We start from the raw sequence: 14,996 nt of genomic DNA on the forward strand, positions 1-14,996 counted from the left end.
GTCTCTCAGGCCACATTCTCATAATATAATTCGGTTTAGTCGTGAGAATGGGAGGTGGTGAAGTTGCCACATTCTTGCATATTTAATTGATACGTTTGCGCTCACACACATTGTCATCCGAAACAAGGAATCGCTGAGTCCACGTCTGTCCACGGGACATGTATCCAAGCTGCATAATGCCTCCTCCATCTCCCTGTGTTTAATAATTCTTCAAGTTCAACTCACAATGTAACCGCAGGACGGACCCCCGCAAATATGTATCTGCGGTCGACGGTCGTAAACGGGCGATCAAAAAATAAAACCATGCGGCGGCGGGAGGGACTTGCAAAATCTTCCAGCAATAAACCAGACAGCAAATAGGCCTACTTAGCAAGATATGAATATATACGTAGAGGACAACGTCTCTCTCTCTCTCTCTCTCTCTCTCTCTCTCTCTCTCTCTCTCTCTCTCTCTCTCTCTCGCCCTGGCTGGCTCCTTCTCTGCGCTCCGCGGCGCGCGTAAAGCGTCTCCATTTGGACATGATTCCACAGAGAGCAGGAGAGAGAGAGCGCGCGAGAGACCCACACATCGGCCTATATTATATTATATGATATACAAGTGACTCCAGTGGCACTTTCCTTTCATCTAACTGTGAGCAACTCCTCACAAATAATACACTATGTGCGATTGAGGGAGCGGTGATCAGAAATGAAATCAATGAGGGGAGGAGGCGGCCAGAATGGTCAGAAATCTAATGAGAGCAGACGGTCTGGAGGGGGATTTAACCTTTTATAAATAACTATGGATTTAACCCGCACATGGCTCTATATTGCCTGTATTTGAGACGGATGGATTCACACCAACAGTGAAGCGTTTGCTGTAGCGCATCGAAACCACCGTTTTTTTGTGGATTTGCATTCGTTTCTTTTATTCGAAAAAGAGACTGACAGCTGTAGGACCATATATAGACATAGAAAGGTAGACGCTTCCTTGGGCTCTGGAGCGTAATGCATCTGGGGAGCAAGGTAATCTGTGTGCATCGCTTCCACACATACAGAAGGTGCTAGGCCAGAAGCAGGTGGGGGGCTGGGGCGGGTCTTTACGTAGGCGTCCTGTAAGAGCAGCTGAGCCACACAACATATATCGATGACGATGTCCCGGAAAAGACGCGCTGTGATTGGCCAGTAGTCGCTTGCCTGGCAGGAGTCCCTTCGTTTTTTCCAGGAAGTCCAGACTACAATTATTGCACATCGCTCCAATGAACTGCAGAGGAGATTGAGGCATCTAGCTTTTTATAACTGTGCGTAGGACAAGCAGCGTGCGTGCGTGTGTGCGTGTGACAGACAGACAGACAGTTGTTCCCAAACCAACTCAGCAGTAAAAAGTCTCATAGATTCATTCATACCTGTTTGATGCGCTTCTGCCCTCAGCGAAGAGTCTTCACCTGTCCTAGATGTTGACCAACTCCCTCAGTGAAACCAACAGCTCTTTGCATTAGGCTACACTCACACACCTCTCCTTCACCTATAGATGTTGACAAACAGGTTGTGGCTGTATATACTTAAATGCCAAGAGTTGGGGGTTGATCAAACCTCTGTGATTGGCTCAACAGCCATGTGGACGGTCAGTGCTAGGCCAGAAGCAGCTGCATAATGCCTCCTCCATCTCCCTGTGTTTAATAATTCTTCAAGTTCAACTCACAATGTAACCGCAGGACCCCCGCAAATATTTATCTGCGGTCGACGGTCGTAAACGGGCGATCAAAAAATAAAACCATGCGGCGGCGGGAGGGACTTGCAAAATCTTCCAGCAATAAACCAGACAGCAAATAGGCCTACTTAGCAAGATATGAATATCTACGTAGAGGACAACGTCTCTCTCTCTCTCTCTCTCTCTCTCTCTCTCTCTCTCTCTCTCTCTCTCTCTCTCGCCCTGGCTGGCTCCTTCTCTGCGCTCCGCGGCGCGCGTAAAGCGTCTCCATTTGGACATGATTCCACAGAGAGCAGGAGAGAGAGAGCGCGCGAGAGACCCACACATCGGCCTATATTATATTATATGATATACAAGTGACTCCAGTGGCACTTTCCTTTCATCTAACTGTGAGCAACTCCTCACAAATAATACACTATGTGCGATTGAGGGAGCGGTGATCAGAAATGAAATCAATGAGGGGAGGAGGCGGCCAGAATGGTCAGAAATCTAATGAGAGCAGACGGTCTGGAGGGGGATTTAACCTTTTATAAATAACTATGGATTTAACCCGCACATGGCTCTATATATTGCCTGTATTTGAGACGGATGGATTCACACCAACAGTGAAGCGTTTGCTGTAGCGCATCGAAACCACCGTTTTTTTGTGGATTTGCATTCGTTTCTTTTATTCGAAAAAGAGACTGACAGCTGTAGGACCACATAGAAAGGTAGACGCTTCCTTGGGCTCTGGAGCGTAATGCATCTGGGGAGCAAGGTAATCTGTGTGCATCGCTTCCACATACAGAAGGTGCTAGGCCAGAAGCAGGTGGGGGCGGGTCTTTACGTAGGCGTCCTGTAAGAGCAGCTGAGCCACGCAACATATATCGATGTCCCGGAAAAGACGCGCTGTGATTGGCCAGTAGTCGCTTGCCTGGCAGGAGTCCCAGTTTTTTCCAGGAAGTCCGGACTACAATTATTGCACATCGCTCCAATGAACTGCAGAGGAGATTGAGGCATCTAGCTTTTTATAACTGTGCGTAGGACAAGCAGCGTGCGTGCGTGTGTGCGTGTGACAGACAGACAGACAGTTGTTCCCAAACCAACTCAGCAGTAAAAAGTCTCATAGATTCATTCATACCTGTTTGATGCGCTTCTGCCCTCAGCGAAGAGTCTTCACCTGTCCTAGATGTTGACCAACTCCCTCAGTGAAACCAACAGCTCTTTGCATTAGGCTACACTCACACACCTCTCCTTCACCTATAGATGTTGACAAACAGGTTGTGGCTGTATATACTTAAAGGGGAGTTTCGGTCAAAAACGACTTTCCTACCTTTGAAATGATGATCCAGGAAGGCTCTGGGCTGATCCGGGTGTTGTTTTACCCAAAGCAGCATTTTGTTCATTTATCGATTTTCTCCCCTGCACCCCACGGCTCCAAAACGGCACCTTTAGGGTCGTCCCGTAATCCGGTTATTATTCTCGCTCAAAATTCACTTTTCTCGCTCGGTCTCTGTCCCTCATACTGTAGTTAGCATATCCGAGCTACATCAGCTCCTGGTCGCCGCCATGTTTGTTTACTTCAAGCTCAACTCTCAACTCGCAGCCCAGGAGAGAACACTGGGAAATCCCGTTTTGTATCGCGTGACTCCCCGACGCGCGACGAACAATAAAACACAAAAATGCTCTTAGCCAAAGAAAAAAGATGTAACTATGTCGACAAAGTCTGCAGAGTGATGTATGGTGTAGCCTCTTGTCTGCCTCAACAGGTAACAGGCTGTGGGGGAGGGAGGTGGAGCTGTGAGAGCAGCAGCAGCAGCAGCAGCAGCAGCTCGTGAACGCGCGTTTCCCAACGGGTTAGGGATTTCCCAGTGTTTCTCTCCTGGGCTGCGAGTTGAGAGTTGAGCTTGAAGTAAACAAACATGGCGGCGACCAGGAGCTGATGTAGCTCGGATATGCTAACTACAGTATGAGGGACTGAGACCGAGCGAGAAAAGTGAATTTTGAGCGAGAATAATAACCGGATTACGGTACGACCCTAAAGGTGCCGTTTTGGAGCCGTGGGGTGCAGGGGAGAAAATCGATAAATGAACAAAATGCTGCTTTGGGTAAAACAACACTCGGATCAGCCCAGAGCCTTCCTGGATCATCATTTCAAAGGTAGGAAAGTCGTTTTTGACCGAAACTCCCCTTTAAATGCCAAGAGTTGGGGGTTGATCAAACCTCTGTGATTGGCTCAACAGCCATGTGGACGGTCAGTGCTAGGCCAGAAGCAGCTGCATAATGCCTCCTCCATCTCCCTGTGTTTAATAATTCTTCAAGTTCAACTCACAATGTAACCGCAGGACCCCCGCAAATATTTATCTGGGGTCGACGGTCGTAAACGGGCGATCAAAAAATAAAACCATGCGGCGGCGGGAGGGACTTGCAAAATCTTCCAGCAATAAACCAGACAGCAAATAGGCCTACTTAGCAAGATATGAATATCTACGTAGAGGACAACGTCTCTCTCTCTCTCTCTCTCTCTCTCTCTCTCTCTCTCTCTCTCTCGCCCTGGCTGGCTCCTTCTCTGCGCTCCGCGGCGCGCGTAAAGCGTCTCCATTTGGACATGATTCCACAGAGAGCAGGAGAGAGAGAGCGCGCGAGAGACCCACACATCGGCCTATATTATATTATATGATATACAAGTGACTCCAGTGGCACTTTCCTTTCATCTAACTGTGAGCAACTCCTCACAAATAATACACTATGTGCGATTGAGGGAGCGGTGATCAGAAATGAAATCAATGAGGGGAGGAGGCGGCCAGAATGGTCAGAAATCTAATGAGAGCAGACGGTCTGGAGGGGGATTTAACCTTTTATAAATAACTATGGATTTAACCCGCACATGGCTCTATATATTGCCTGTATTTGAGACGGATGGATTCACACCAACAGTGAAGCGTTTGCTGTAGCGCATCGAAACCACAGTTTTTTTGTGGATTTGCATTCGTTTCTTTTATTCGAAAAAGAGACTGACAGCTGTAGGACCATATATAGATATAGAAAGGTAGACGCTTCCTTGGGCTCTGGAGCGTAATGCATCTGGGGAGCAAGGTAATCTGTGTGCATCGCTTCAACATACAGAAGGTGCTAGGCCAGAAGCAGGTGGGGGCGGGTCTTTACGTAGGCGTCCTGTAAGAGCAGCTGAGCCACGCAACATATATCGATGTCCCGGAAAAGACGCGCTGTGATTGGCCAGTAGTCGCTTGCCTGGCAGGAGTCCCTTCGTTTTTTCCAGGAAGTCCAGACTACAATTATTGCACATCGCTCCAATGAACTGCAGAGGAGATTGAGGCATCTAGCTTTTTATAACTGTGCGTAGGACAAGCAGCGTGCGTGCGTGTGACAGACAGACAGACAGACAGTAAAAAGTCTCATAGATTAATTCATACCTGTTTGATGCGCTTCTGCCCTCAGCGAAGAGTCTTCACCTGTCCCAGATGTTGACCAACTCCCTCAGTGAAACCAACAGCTCTTTGCATTAGGCTACACTCACACACCTCTCCTTCACCTATAGATGTTGACAAACAGGTTGTGGCTGTATATACTTAAATGCCAAGAGTTGGGGGTTGATCAAACCTCTGTGATTGGCTCAACAGCCATGTGGACGGTCAGTGTGTGTGTGTGTGTGTGTGTGTGGGGGGGGGGGGGGGGGGGGGGGGGGGGCATTGATTGGGCCAACGGTGGCAGAGATAAGAGTAGGGGCAAAAGTGTGACGTGACGGACAGACTGACAGACACACAGCCGGTGGAGCTTTTCATAGTAACTTGCGACCTGTGGTTGCAATTAAAGGCATCACTTCAATATGTTCTGGGAGAACAGTCTAAAATTAATCATACATGTGCAACTGGCAGCCCGGGGGCCACATGCGGCCCCCACCTTCACTTAATGCGGCCCGCAGGTTGATATGGGATATAATACTGATATATTATTGATTTCAGCTGGTACAATTCGCATCATGCAAACATGACCCGCTTTAATTACTTAACATAAGAACATATACAGTACAATCGGCAGATATTTTAGGAAGATATTTGTACAGAAAGGCCTAAACCAGGGCTGCATGGGGTCTCATTAGCCTTGGCTATTAATAAACCCTATGTACAATGAAACGGTTTCATGTTTATACAATGTATCAGAGAGAGAGAGAGAGAGAGAGAGAGAGAGAGAGAGAGAGGGAGAGACATAATGTCTGGATCCCTGAACAGACATGCAGGCCCAGGGGCCAAAAGGTCAGGAGGTCATGTAGAAAGTTGTGCTCATGCACTGACAGGCCTGATTTACACTGTCAGCCAAATCCAGCCTGAACCAGATCTGTGTCACATCAAGATTGGAATCTGATTTGCTTAAATTAGTCTAAACTAGACCTTACCCGTTCGAAGATATGTGCTCCAAAATATGTGCAGAGTGTGGGCTGTGGGGAAAGTTACTGTAACTGGTACGTGCGTGAGAATATGTGGGAGCATCATAATGTAAGGAGCAGCTCATGGAGGAGTGTATATTTATGATGGATACAAATAATTTAACAGCAAATTTAGGTGAATAGAAGTATGGGGATGAATGCGCTTGCTCCACATTGTTTTTTCATACCCGTTGGAAGATGAGACACACATCAAACTCACCTGGTGAAAGCGAGAGAAAAGAGAGAGAGAGAAAGAGAAAGAGAGAGAGAGAGAGGGAGGGAGAGAGAGAGATGGAGAGAGAGAGAGAGAGAGAGAGAGAGAGAGAGAATGCACATTCCTAACTGTGAGAGAGAGGGGTGTGTGTGTGTGTGGCGCTAAAGATCCCATGGCCTGGAGGAACGGACCGTAACCCTGACAACAGGCTAAGAAAACGCTAATAAACAGCTTTAATTTGGGAGAAATGAAATTCGGGCTCCGTCACCGTTGGTATAATGCTAATGGCCAATACCATGTGAACTTTGGGATCAGTTGCTGAAGCGAGTGAATAGATAAACGTAGATAAGCGTGAGCGTTAGAGCGTGAGTGAGTTAGAGCGTTAGAGTGTGAGTTTGCTCCTTTAATGGTTAGATGCAGACAGGTCACATGAAATCCAATTTTTCCAAACCACATCCAGAGGTGTTTTCAAATCTGATTCCTAAAGATGTGTCACAATCTGAACGCAGTAACCTGATCTAAAGAGCCAAGTCACATATGAATTTCATGAAACTGTCCAGCTTGACCCGAGCGCCACTGATTATCATTACAGAGTGCTAGAATTGCATTTTGAACAATAGTTCAGCTTAAGTTTTACACTGCAGAAGAAATGGCGAGCAGCATTCAGTGGACAGAGGGAGAAATCTAACGTCTCCTAGCACTTTGGGGGATGCCTCAGTACAAGAAATATTTACTGGAGGGGGGGGGGGGGGGGGGACAAAACCCAGCCTGGGAATTTCATTTACCAGCACATGGCTGCTTTGGCATGTACAGTATACTCTTCAGCTGAGCTGGTCGAGTCATCTCTGTGGTGTCAGAACAGTTCAGCTATATCCATCCATATATGGAGTCTGTGAGGTCAGATTGTCTAGCTGTCTTGGTCATTGAGTCAACAATGTGATGTCACAACAGGTCAGCTATAGACATTGAGGTGTTACTCAATACTCACAGACGGACAGGATCTGCAGGGTTTCATAGTAAACTGCAACGTCTGGTCGCAAAAATAATAAAGTGGAATGGAAGGCTTTGTAACAACATTTCTTTTTTTTATTCTTATAATTTTTATCACACAATTTTGTAACCCATTTTTTCAGCAGGGTTCAAATCTGAAGCTATTTCTTCTATTCTAGTCTAGTTCACTTTGGTCGCGCAGGTCCGCGTTGGTAAAAAAATCATGTCCCGGAGGCTCCCGTTGGAATCAAGGCGAAACACCCAGAAAAAAGGGAGTCTCAACTACAAACACCAAAATCATATCTGTGTCTCCGGACAACATGAACGCTGATTGGCTGTCAGGACGCAATGGGTGGAGTCAGGGGGAAGCGAAGGTCGCTTCAGTTGGATTTTTCAAAGAGGGGCGGCGCAAACAAGGCGACCGTTCGCGCAACTGCATCTCTCAGAATATAAATAATAAATATAGCAGGCACTGGCAAGATGTCATTGTTTGCTAAGCGTGTGTACTGTTACTACACAATGCTAGCTGTAGGCGTTGACAGTTTTAACATGAAATGAGAGGAATGCGCATTGATGCAATGAAAAGTGAATCAACTTCCTTCAACAGGCAGGGTCAGGGAGAACTATAGGCCTCAGCATCGCTGGGTGGCTGCAGCTGGCTACCGTGCTGATACAGACATACATAGATACTAGGGGTGTAACGATACATTTTAACAACGATACGATATCATACGCATCACGATACATGGTTGACGATACGATACATGGACAGTATTGGTTCATTCATGACAATACGATACGATTCAATGATTTCAAATCGATATAGTAACTATTTAGCAAAGAAATAAAATCTGTGTGAAACGTGTCAATAGTGCATGTTTTTTTTTCAGGGAAAAATCTATTATATAAATAAGTAAACGCTTCCTTACAATCAATCATTTGCACTGCAAAACGATTCGATCCCGATTATCTGCATTTTAAACGATACCGATATACAAAGCCAAAATGGTACGATATATGCTTTTGCATAATGATATACGTGTAGTTGATCATTGCAAATTAAAATCGATTTTTCGATTCAGTTACTATTATTGTTACACCACTAATAAATACATACACTCTGTCAAATGTTGGAGCAGCAGGTAGTGCTCAAAACACTTGTGGTGACCATGAATCCTTCCAGGTGCCCTGTTGTCCAGGTGCCCACATGTCAGTTATTCAGGTGCTCACTCATCCAGGTGCCCAGTTATCTCCACCCCTAAGTGCCCACTCCCTCCAGGTGCCCACAAGACCCTAGTGCCCAGATGGGTTTGGTGCCCACACGTCCAGATGCCCAGCCCAGTCATCCCAAACATATGGTGCCCAGATGTCCCTGGTGCCCACCTGACTTTGTGTATTTGTGTAATTCATAATTAATCTGAACAGTACAGTTGTTACTGTCTGGAGCCAGGCTTCACAGTCAACAATAAAAACAATTACATCACTTTATAAACAAGCACTGAAATCCTTAGAAAAAACAACATGGTTAGTTTTGACAGTTTTATCAAATTCTTAAGGAATGTTAAAGAGAACTGTGCTTGCGTGCGTGCGTGCAGGGGAGTGGGGATCACTTCAACTTGTGGTCAGCCTGGGGCACCACACAGAGAGAGAGAGAGAGAGAGAGAGAGAGAGAGAGAGAGAGAGAGAGAGAGAGAGAGAGAGAGCTGGATCCCTGAACAGACATGCAGGTCCAGAGGTCAAAAGGTCAGGAGGTCATGTAGAAAGTTGTGCTCACTGAGAGGCACTTAGAGAGGGGGGGGGGGGGGGGGGTCAGGCCAATGACCCCTTAGTTGAGAGATGAAGCAGGGACCCCTTGGCTGAGAGAGATGAAGCAGGCACCCCTTAGTTGAGAGATGAAGCAGGGACCCCTTGGCTGAGAGAGATGAAGCAGGCACCCCTTAGTTGAGAGATGAAGCAGGGACCCCTTGGCTGAGAGAGATGAAGCAGGCACCCCTTAGTTGAGAGATGAAGCAGGGACCCCTTGGCTGAGAGAGATGAAGCAGGCACCCCTTAGTTGAGAGATGAAGCAGGGACCCCTTGGCTGAGAGAGATGAAGCAGGCACCCCTTAGTTGAGAGATGAAGCAGGGACCCCTTGGCTGAGAGAGATGAAGCAGGCACCCCTTAGTTGAGAGATGAAGCAGGGACCCCTTAGTTGAGAGAGATGAAGCAGGGACCCCTTAGTTGAGAGAGGAGCAGGGACCCCTTAGTTGAGAGAGGAGCAGGGACCCCTTAGTTGAGAGAGATGAAGCAGGGACCCCCACTACCTTTTCATGGATTCTACTGTATATAGTTTCATTGTTTGACAGCACAATCGTCAGTGTATTTTGGATTCATGTCAATTTGTGTTTTCAGATATTTAACCACTTGAACTGTCAATACTTAATACATTTGACCTTTCACTCTGTACTTGGTCTGCTCTTTCCCCCCTCTACACCAAACCTACTTTCCTCTCCACACCAAGCTCACAACGCCTCACAACACAAGGCATTGTGAGCTTGTAGATCGGCTATTTTTGGCTACAAATATGGACGCTTGGGTGCGTGGTTAATATAAAAGAAAATCTATCACACAAAGATTTGGAGGACTCCCTGAAGTAACTCTGAGGACCCCCTAGGGGTCCCGGCCCCCCTGTTGAAGACCCTTGCGTTAGTTGGCAGTGCATGGACAAGAGACACATCCAGAACCTGTGACATACATAAGATGGCAGAAGACAAGAGCAATGAAATAAACATTTTGGATTCCAGAAGAATTGTATTGTTTCTGTAAAGAACCCTTAACTATTTACACCCCAAAGATCAACCATACTTTTCCAAAACTGCACAGAACTGGCATCTAATTTCAGTGATGATGTCTGGCTCACTGAGTTTTTATAACTTATAAAAAATAGCTTGTGATCCGAACAGACTTCCATATCTGAAAACTCTCTATGAGGAAGGTTCTCTTGTACATGCCAAGGAACCAGAATGAACTGAACAACACTTTTATTTCAGAAAGAAAAACATGGTTACGTTATTCAGGTTGAAAATGCATTTTAGATCATTCCTCCAAAAGGAAATAAAGATTCAATTCAGCGATTTAACTGCAATAATCTATAGCAGGCACTGGAAAGACAGATTTGCAGATCTATACAAAATATTCAACTAATGACAGATAGGGGTGTCACTGCGTACCATTCACGATACATTTTAACACAAGCCAGACTGTAAAGCAAGGCTGCGCACACCTTTTGACTTGAGAGCTACTTTTAAAATTAACAGCTCAACATGATCTACTCAGCCCCCCAAATAAACAATGTAGGCCTACATGATAGGGCTTTGGAATAGCAGTACTGTGTTTCATAAGATAAACACACTTGAAATGGGAAATAAAGGTTTATGTTTTTGGGTTCTTTGTAATGCAAAAAAAAGCACACAAAAAAAAGCATTGCATTGTGGGGGTTCGCCTACTTTCCATGAATCCATGAAGGGAACTGACAGGCTCTTTGCGATGTCAATCAATCCAGTCACCTTAATTCAAGTGACAAATGCTAAAATGTTGTTTAAAATATAAAGAGAAATACATGATTTATTTTTCAGGGGAATGCCTTTGTGATCTTCTGGTATATCACAGTCTACCTTTTGGGCAGCCCTGCAGTAGAGTATCCTACAGGAGTTCCATGTATGAAGGAGAGCAGCATCTAACCTGGATTTATGGATGATTATCAGCAACAGGACACTTTCATGTTGAAACCCAAAGAGGGCCACATGTCCTGGACATGAACATTAACACACGCATTAGTTAAAGCATTGATTGAGTCATGTGTACATTCATTCTCTTTATAAGCACGTATTAAATATCTCATTAAGTTCACCGAAGGTCAAAGTCATTTACTGCCCTCTCCTCCAACACAGACCAGTCTTTGTGGACGCTACTCCATGGTTGACATCCTTTCTTACAGCTGTTCACAGCAGCGACTCGAACATCTAGATCGTTGTCAAGACACGGAGGTTTAAGACCAAGGATGACACCTGATCAACTCAAGTGTCCGGGAGCAGGACACGACGAAGATCAACATGAGATCAAACGAGGTCTACACATACTGTTAATATGTTAAGGATGAATAAATATTTCCATAACCTTGAAAAAATAATACCTAGCTTAAAGGACAACTTTGTTTTTTTACAACAAGGGTTGTATTTTAGAATGTAATTAGAGAAAAGATGTTAAAATGTTTTCCTTTACTGCTTTCTATTGTTTTAGAGATTTCAGTGCGTGGGGACATGCGTACAATGCCTTGCATGCATGCCAACCTGGGGCATGCATGCAAAATCACTAAAACGAAAGAAAGCAGTAAATGAAAACATTTTAACAATTCTCTGATGAATCTCTAAAATATGAACCCTTGTTGTAAAAAAAAACAACAAAGTTGTCTTTTAATATTCAACACTGGCTACATCTACATGGCTTACAAGAGTAAAAAATGCAAACACCACTCACAGCCTATCAAGTAATTAGCACCACATATACACCATATAGTCATGTAATACACCATTAAATTAACTTTTATGTAATATTTATTACATTACAAACAGAAAAATAAGCAATTTTCATTGGTTTTCTTCAGAACTACAGGCTTCTTTGTTTGTCACAGGACAGTTTACCAAAACCCCTGGTGTGGATAATTCAGCTCCTATTTCTCCAAGCTTTCAGGGTCTATTCACCAGGAGGTGTGAGACCCCCTTTATAGACAGTATATCTAGTGTTGGCATTGGTGATTCAATGTTTGCACGTACACGGTTTTAATGACGTCATGCGCACGTCGCTTAACACCTACATTACTGCAGTTAACAGGTTCAGACAGTGGTGTATCGCTATGCTTATAGGCTCATCTCTGTCAAATCACTGCTGTGATACTAAACATTGTCGAGGTATTTTTGAATCGATGCGTGACGCTGGTCAGAAATGCAACACTGAGTTAATATCAAACATGGCATTGTACCGACGCCTTCTATGATGCATTTCTTCAACGTTCAACATGAATCCAACTCTAGAAATGAAGCTATTAAACTGTTCTTATGGAACATATCTAATAGTACCTGCAGATAACCTACAGCTCAAACATGATGCTACACTGAGCGTTGGAAGCTAGACTTGAAAACCTTAAAGAAAATCAAACAAATTCACACAACGTCCCACATCTGCTTGCTTGGTTCTAAACATTCGATCGGGACTGCAGGAGCACTAAAACAACCCTGGAGGGTTTTTTTCAAAGCGGGGTTCTTCTGTGACCCTTGAAGAGGGTGTGGATGTGTTTTATTTAGTAACACTTTTCCTTTTTTTAAACAAAACAGAAAACATAATTTTAACCAAAAAACATCACTTGCACTGCAGTTAAATGAACACTGTAAATGATTTCACAGAATCACCTCTACTTGTTTCTGTGAGGTTAAATAGTGTAGCATTAACATCAGCATGTTTAGTTGTAGTTGTTGCAGTGAATGAATGAAATGATTCTGCCTCAGAAAATCAGATGCCCCCCCCTAAAAACAAAACAAAATACACAACTCAACTCAACTTAAAGGACAACATTGTTCTTTTTTACAAAATGGGTTCATATTTTAGATTGTAATTAGAGAAAATAAAAGATGGGTGTTAAAATTTTTCATCTACATCATTTTATTGGCTTGGGTGAGGGCATGCATGCAAGTGGCTAAATATGTATTTTTAGACACAATAAGCGCATTCCCAAAATGCACCACAATCTTTCATGGGCAGAGGAGACTTATGGCGGCTAGTAGTGTTACTGTAAATAGTATTAAAGAAATAGGTGGCTTATTGTGTCTAAAAAGACATGTTTAACCACTTGTGCGCATGCTAAAATGGCTAAAACAAAAGAAAGCAGTAAATGAAAACGTTTAAACACTCATGTTTTCTTTTCTTTGATTACAAACTAAAATATGAAACCTTGTTGTAAAAAAAAACAAAGTTTAAACATTAATGATTAATTGCAATGTCCAAATGGGGTTTCATAAAATAAGATTTGACACTTGCTTCGGCCTACAACCATGCGTGCGTGTGTGTGTATCCCAGGTGTGTGTGTGTGTGTGTATCCCAGGTGTGTGTGTGTGTGTATCCCAGGTGTGTGTGTGTGTGTATCCCAGGTGTGTGTGTGTGTATCCCAGGTGTGTGTGTGTGCGCGCTCAGAAGGCTCTGAACAGCTGGTTGGGCATGTATCCCAGGTGCAGGAAGGAGGTCTGGGCTTCTCTCTCCAGGTTGGCCAGCTCCTGGACGGTGGGAGCCAGGACGTCCACATGGCCCTTATATTGACCACCTATCAATGAGTTAACAATGAGTTATCAATGAGTTAACAATGAGTTATCAATGAGTTATCAATGAGTTATCAATGGTGGGGGCCAGGGTGTCCACATGACCATTATAGAGACGAATACCAGTAGAGTCGCCGGAATGAAACTCGCCGGGAAACTGGGGGTGCGTTCGGAAATGCACACCGGGTGGGGCAACGGTGCGCTTTTTCAGTCTGAACTCTGAAGGTAAACTTTCTGAAAAGCAGCAGTTGCTAACGTAAGATTGCTGTTGATGTTTATAAACTAGGGTAAATTATAATAGAATACTTAATTCATGTTGATACTGAAGAAGGCATACTTTGTCCTACTGTTTGTTTCTAGTTTGTTTCTTTGTGATACTGTGAGATTAAGACTATCACCATAATTTACCCTAGTTTATAAACATCAATAGCAACGTTAGGTTAGCAACTGGTGCTTTTCAGAAAGTTTAACTTCAGAGTTCAGCCTGAAAAAGAGCACCGCTGCCCCACCCGGTGTGCATTTCCGAACGCACCCCCCCGTTTCCCGGCGAGCTTCATTCCGGCGACTCTACCGGTTACCATAGAGACCACCTATCAATGAGTTAACAATGAGTTATCAATGACTTATCAATGGTGGGGGCCAGGGCGTCCACATGGTCCTTATAGAGCCTACCTATCAATGAGTTAACAATGAGTTAACAATGGGTTGACAATGGGTTAACAAGTTATCAATGAGTTATCACATCGATACCACATCGGAAGGCATGAGTTGAGAGGAGCGGACCAGATTACACACGGTTTCAGCAGGCTTTTCTCGCTTGGAACACTGAAGACATAAACGCAATCGTTCGGCCAGTAAACGCCGGGCGGTTTTTCACAAAGATGCCCACAAGCGCTCCTGCTTCTCCTCAACTTCTCTAGGCACCATCTCTAGGTTACCAAGGAACCCCGGCGCGACCATCCGATTCTGGATTGTTTTTAATCAAATATAATTGATTAATAGATTGGGGATCTCTGGCCTGGTACGCAAAGACATCTGGAATAACTTGGGAAACTCTGGCTTGGGCAGTAAATGATCACAATGGCAGCTGTGTGTGTGTGTGTGTGTGTGTGTGTGTGTGTGTGTGTGTGTGTGTGTGTGTGTGTGTGTGTGTGTGTGTGTGTGTGAGCGTCTACCTTTTCTACAGATCAATCTAAACACATTAATATTGTGTATAAAAGCATTGCAGATGCTCTAGCATAATCATAACTGACTGTGGAAACTTCCCACTGACTGGACTTCAAGCAACTCTGAATTCAGAAGGTTGACATTTCTCTTATAAATCCTTGTTTTGA

The 14,996-nt window shown here is 44.5% G+C and overlaps 1 protein-coding gene across 1 annotated transcript in view; it reads right to left on the reverse strand.

Moving 5' to 3' along the window:
* Positions 1-11,899: 11,899 nt before the first annotated feature.
* The window catches only part of ddx1 (DEAD (Asp-Glu-Ala-Asp) box helicase 1), a 43,658-nt gene continuing 40,561 nt past the window's right edge, over positions 11,900-14,996 (reverse strand). The window contains exon 26 of the mRNA XM_080743950.1: positions 11,900-13,667. Coding sequence (XP_080600076.1) covers positions 13,537-13,667 — 131 coding nt within the window. The 3' untranslated portion in view covers positions 11,900-13,536. The remainder of the gene's footprint in view (positions 13,668-14,996) is intronic.

Source organism: Nannobrachium achirus (genome assembly GCF_963921795.1).
Source record: "Nannobrachium achirus genome assembly, chromosome: 16".
Classification (NCBI taxonomy): Eukaryota; Metazoa; Chordata; class Actinopteri; order Myctophiformes; family Myctophidae; genus Nannobrachium; species Nannobrachium achirus.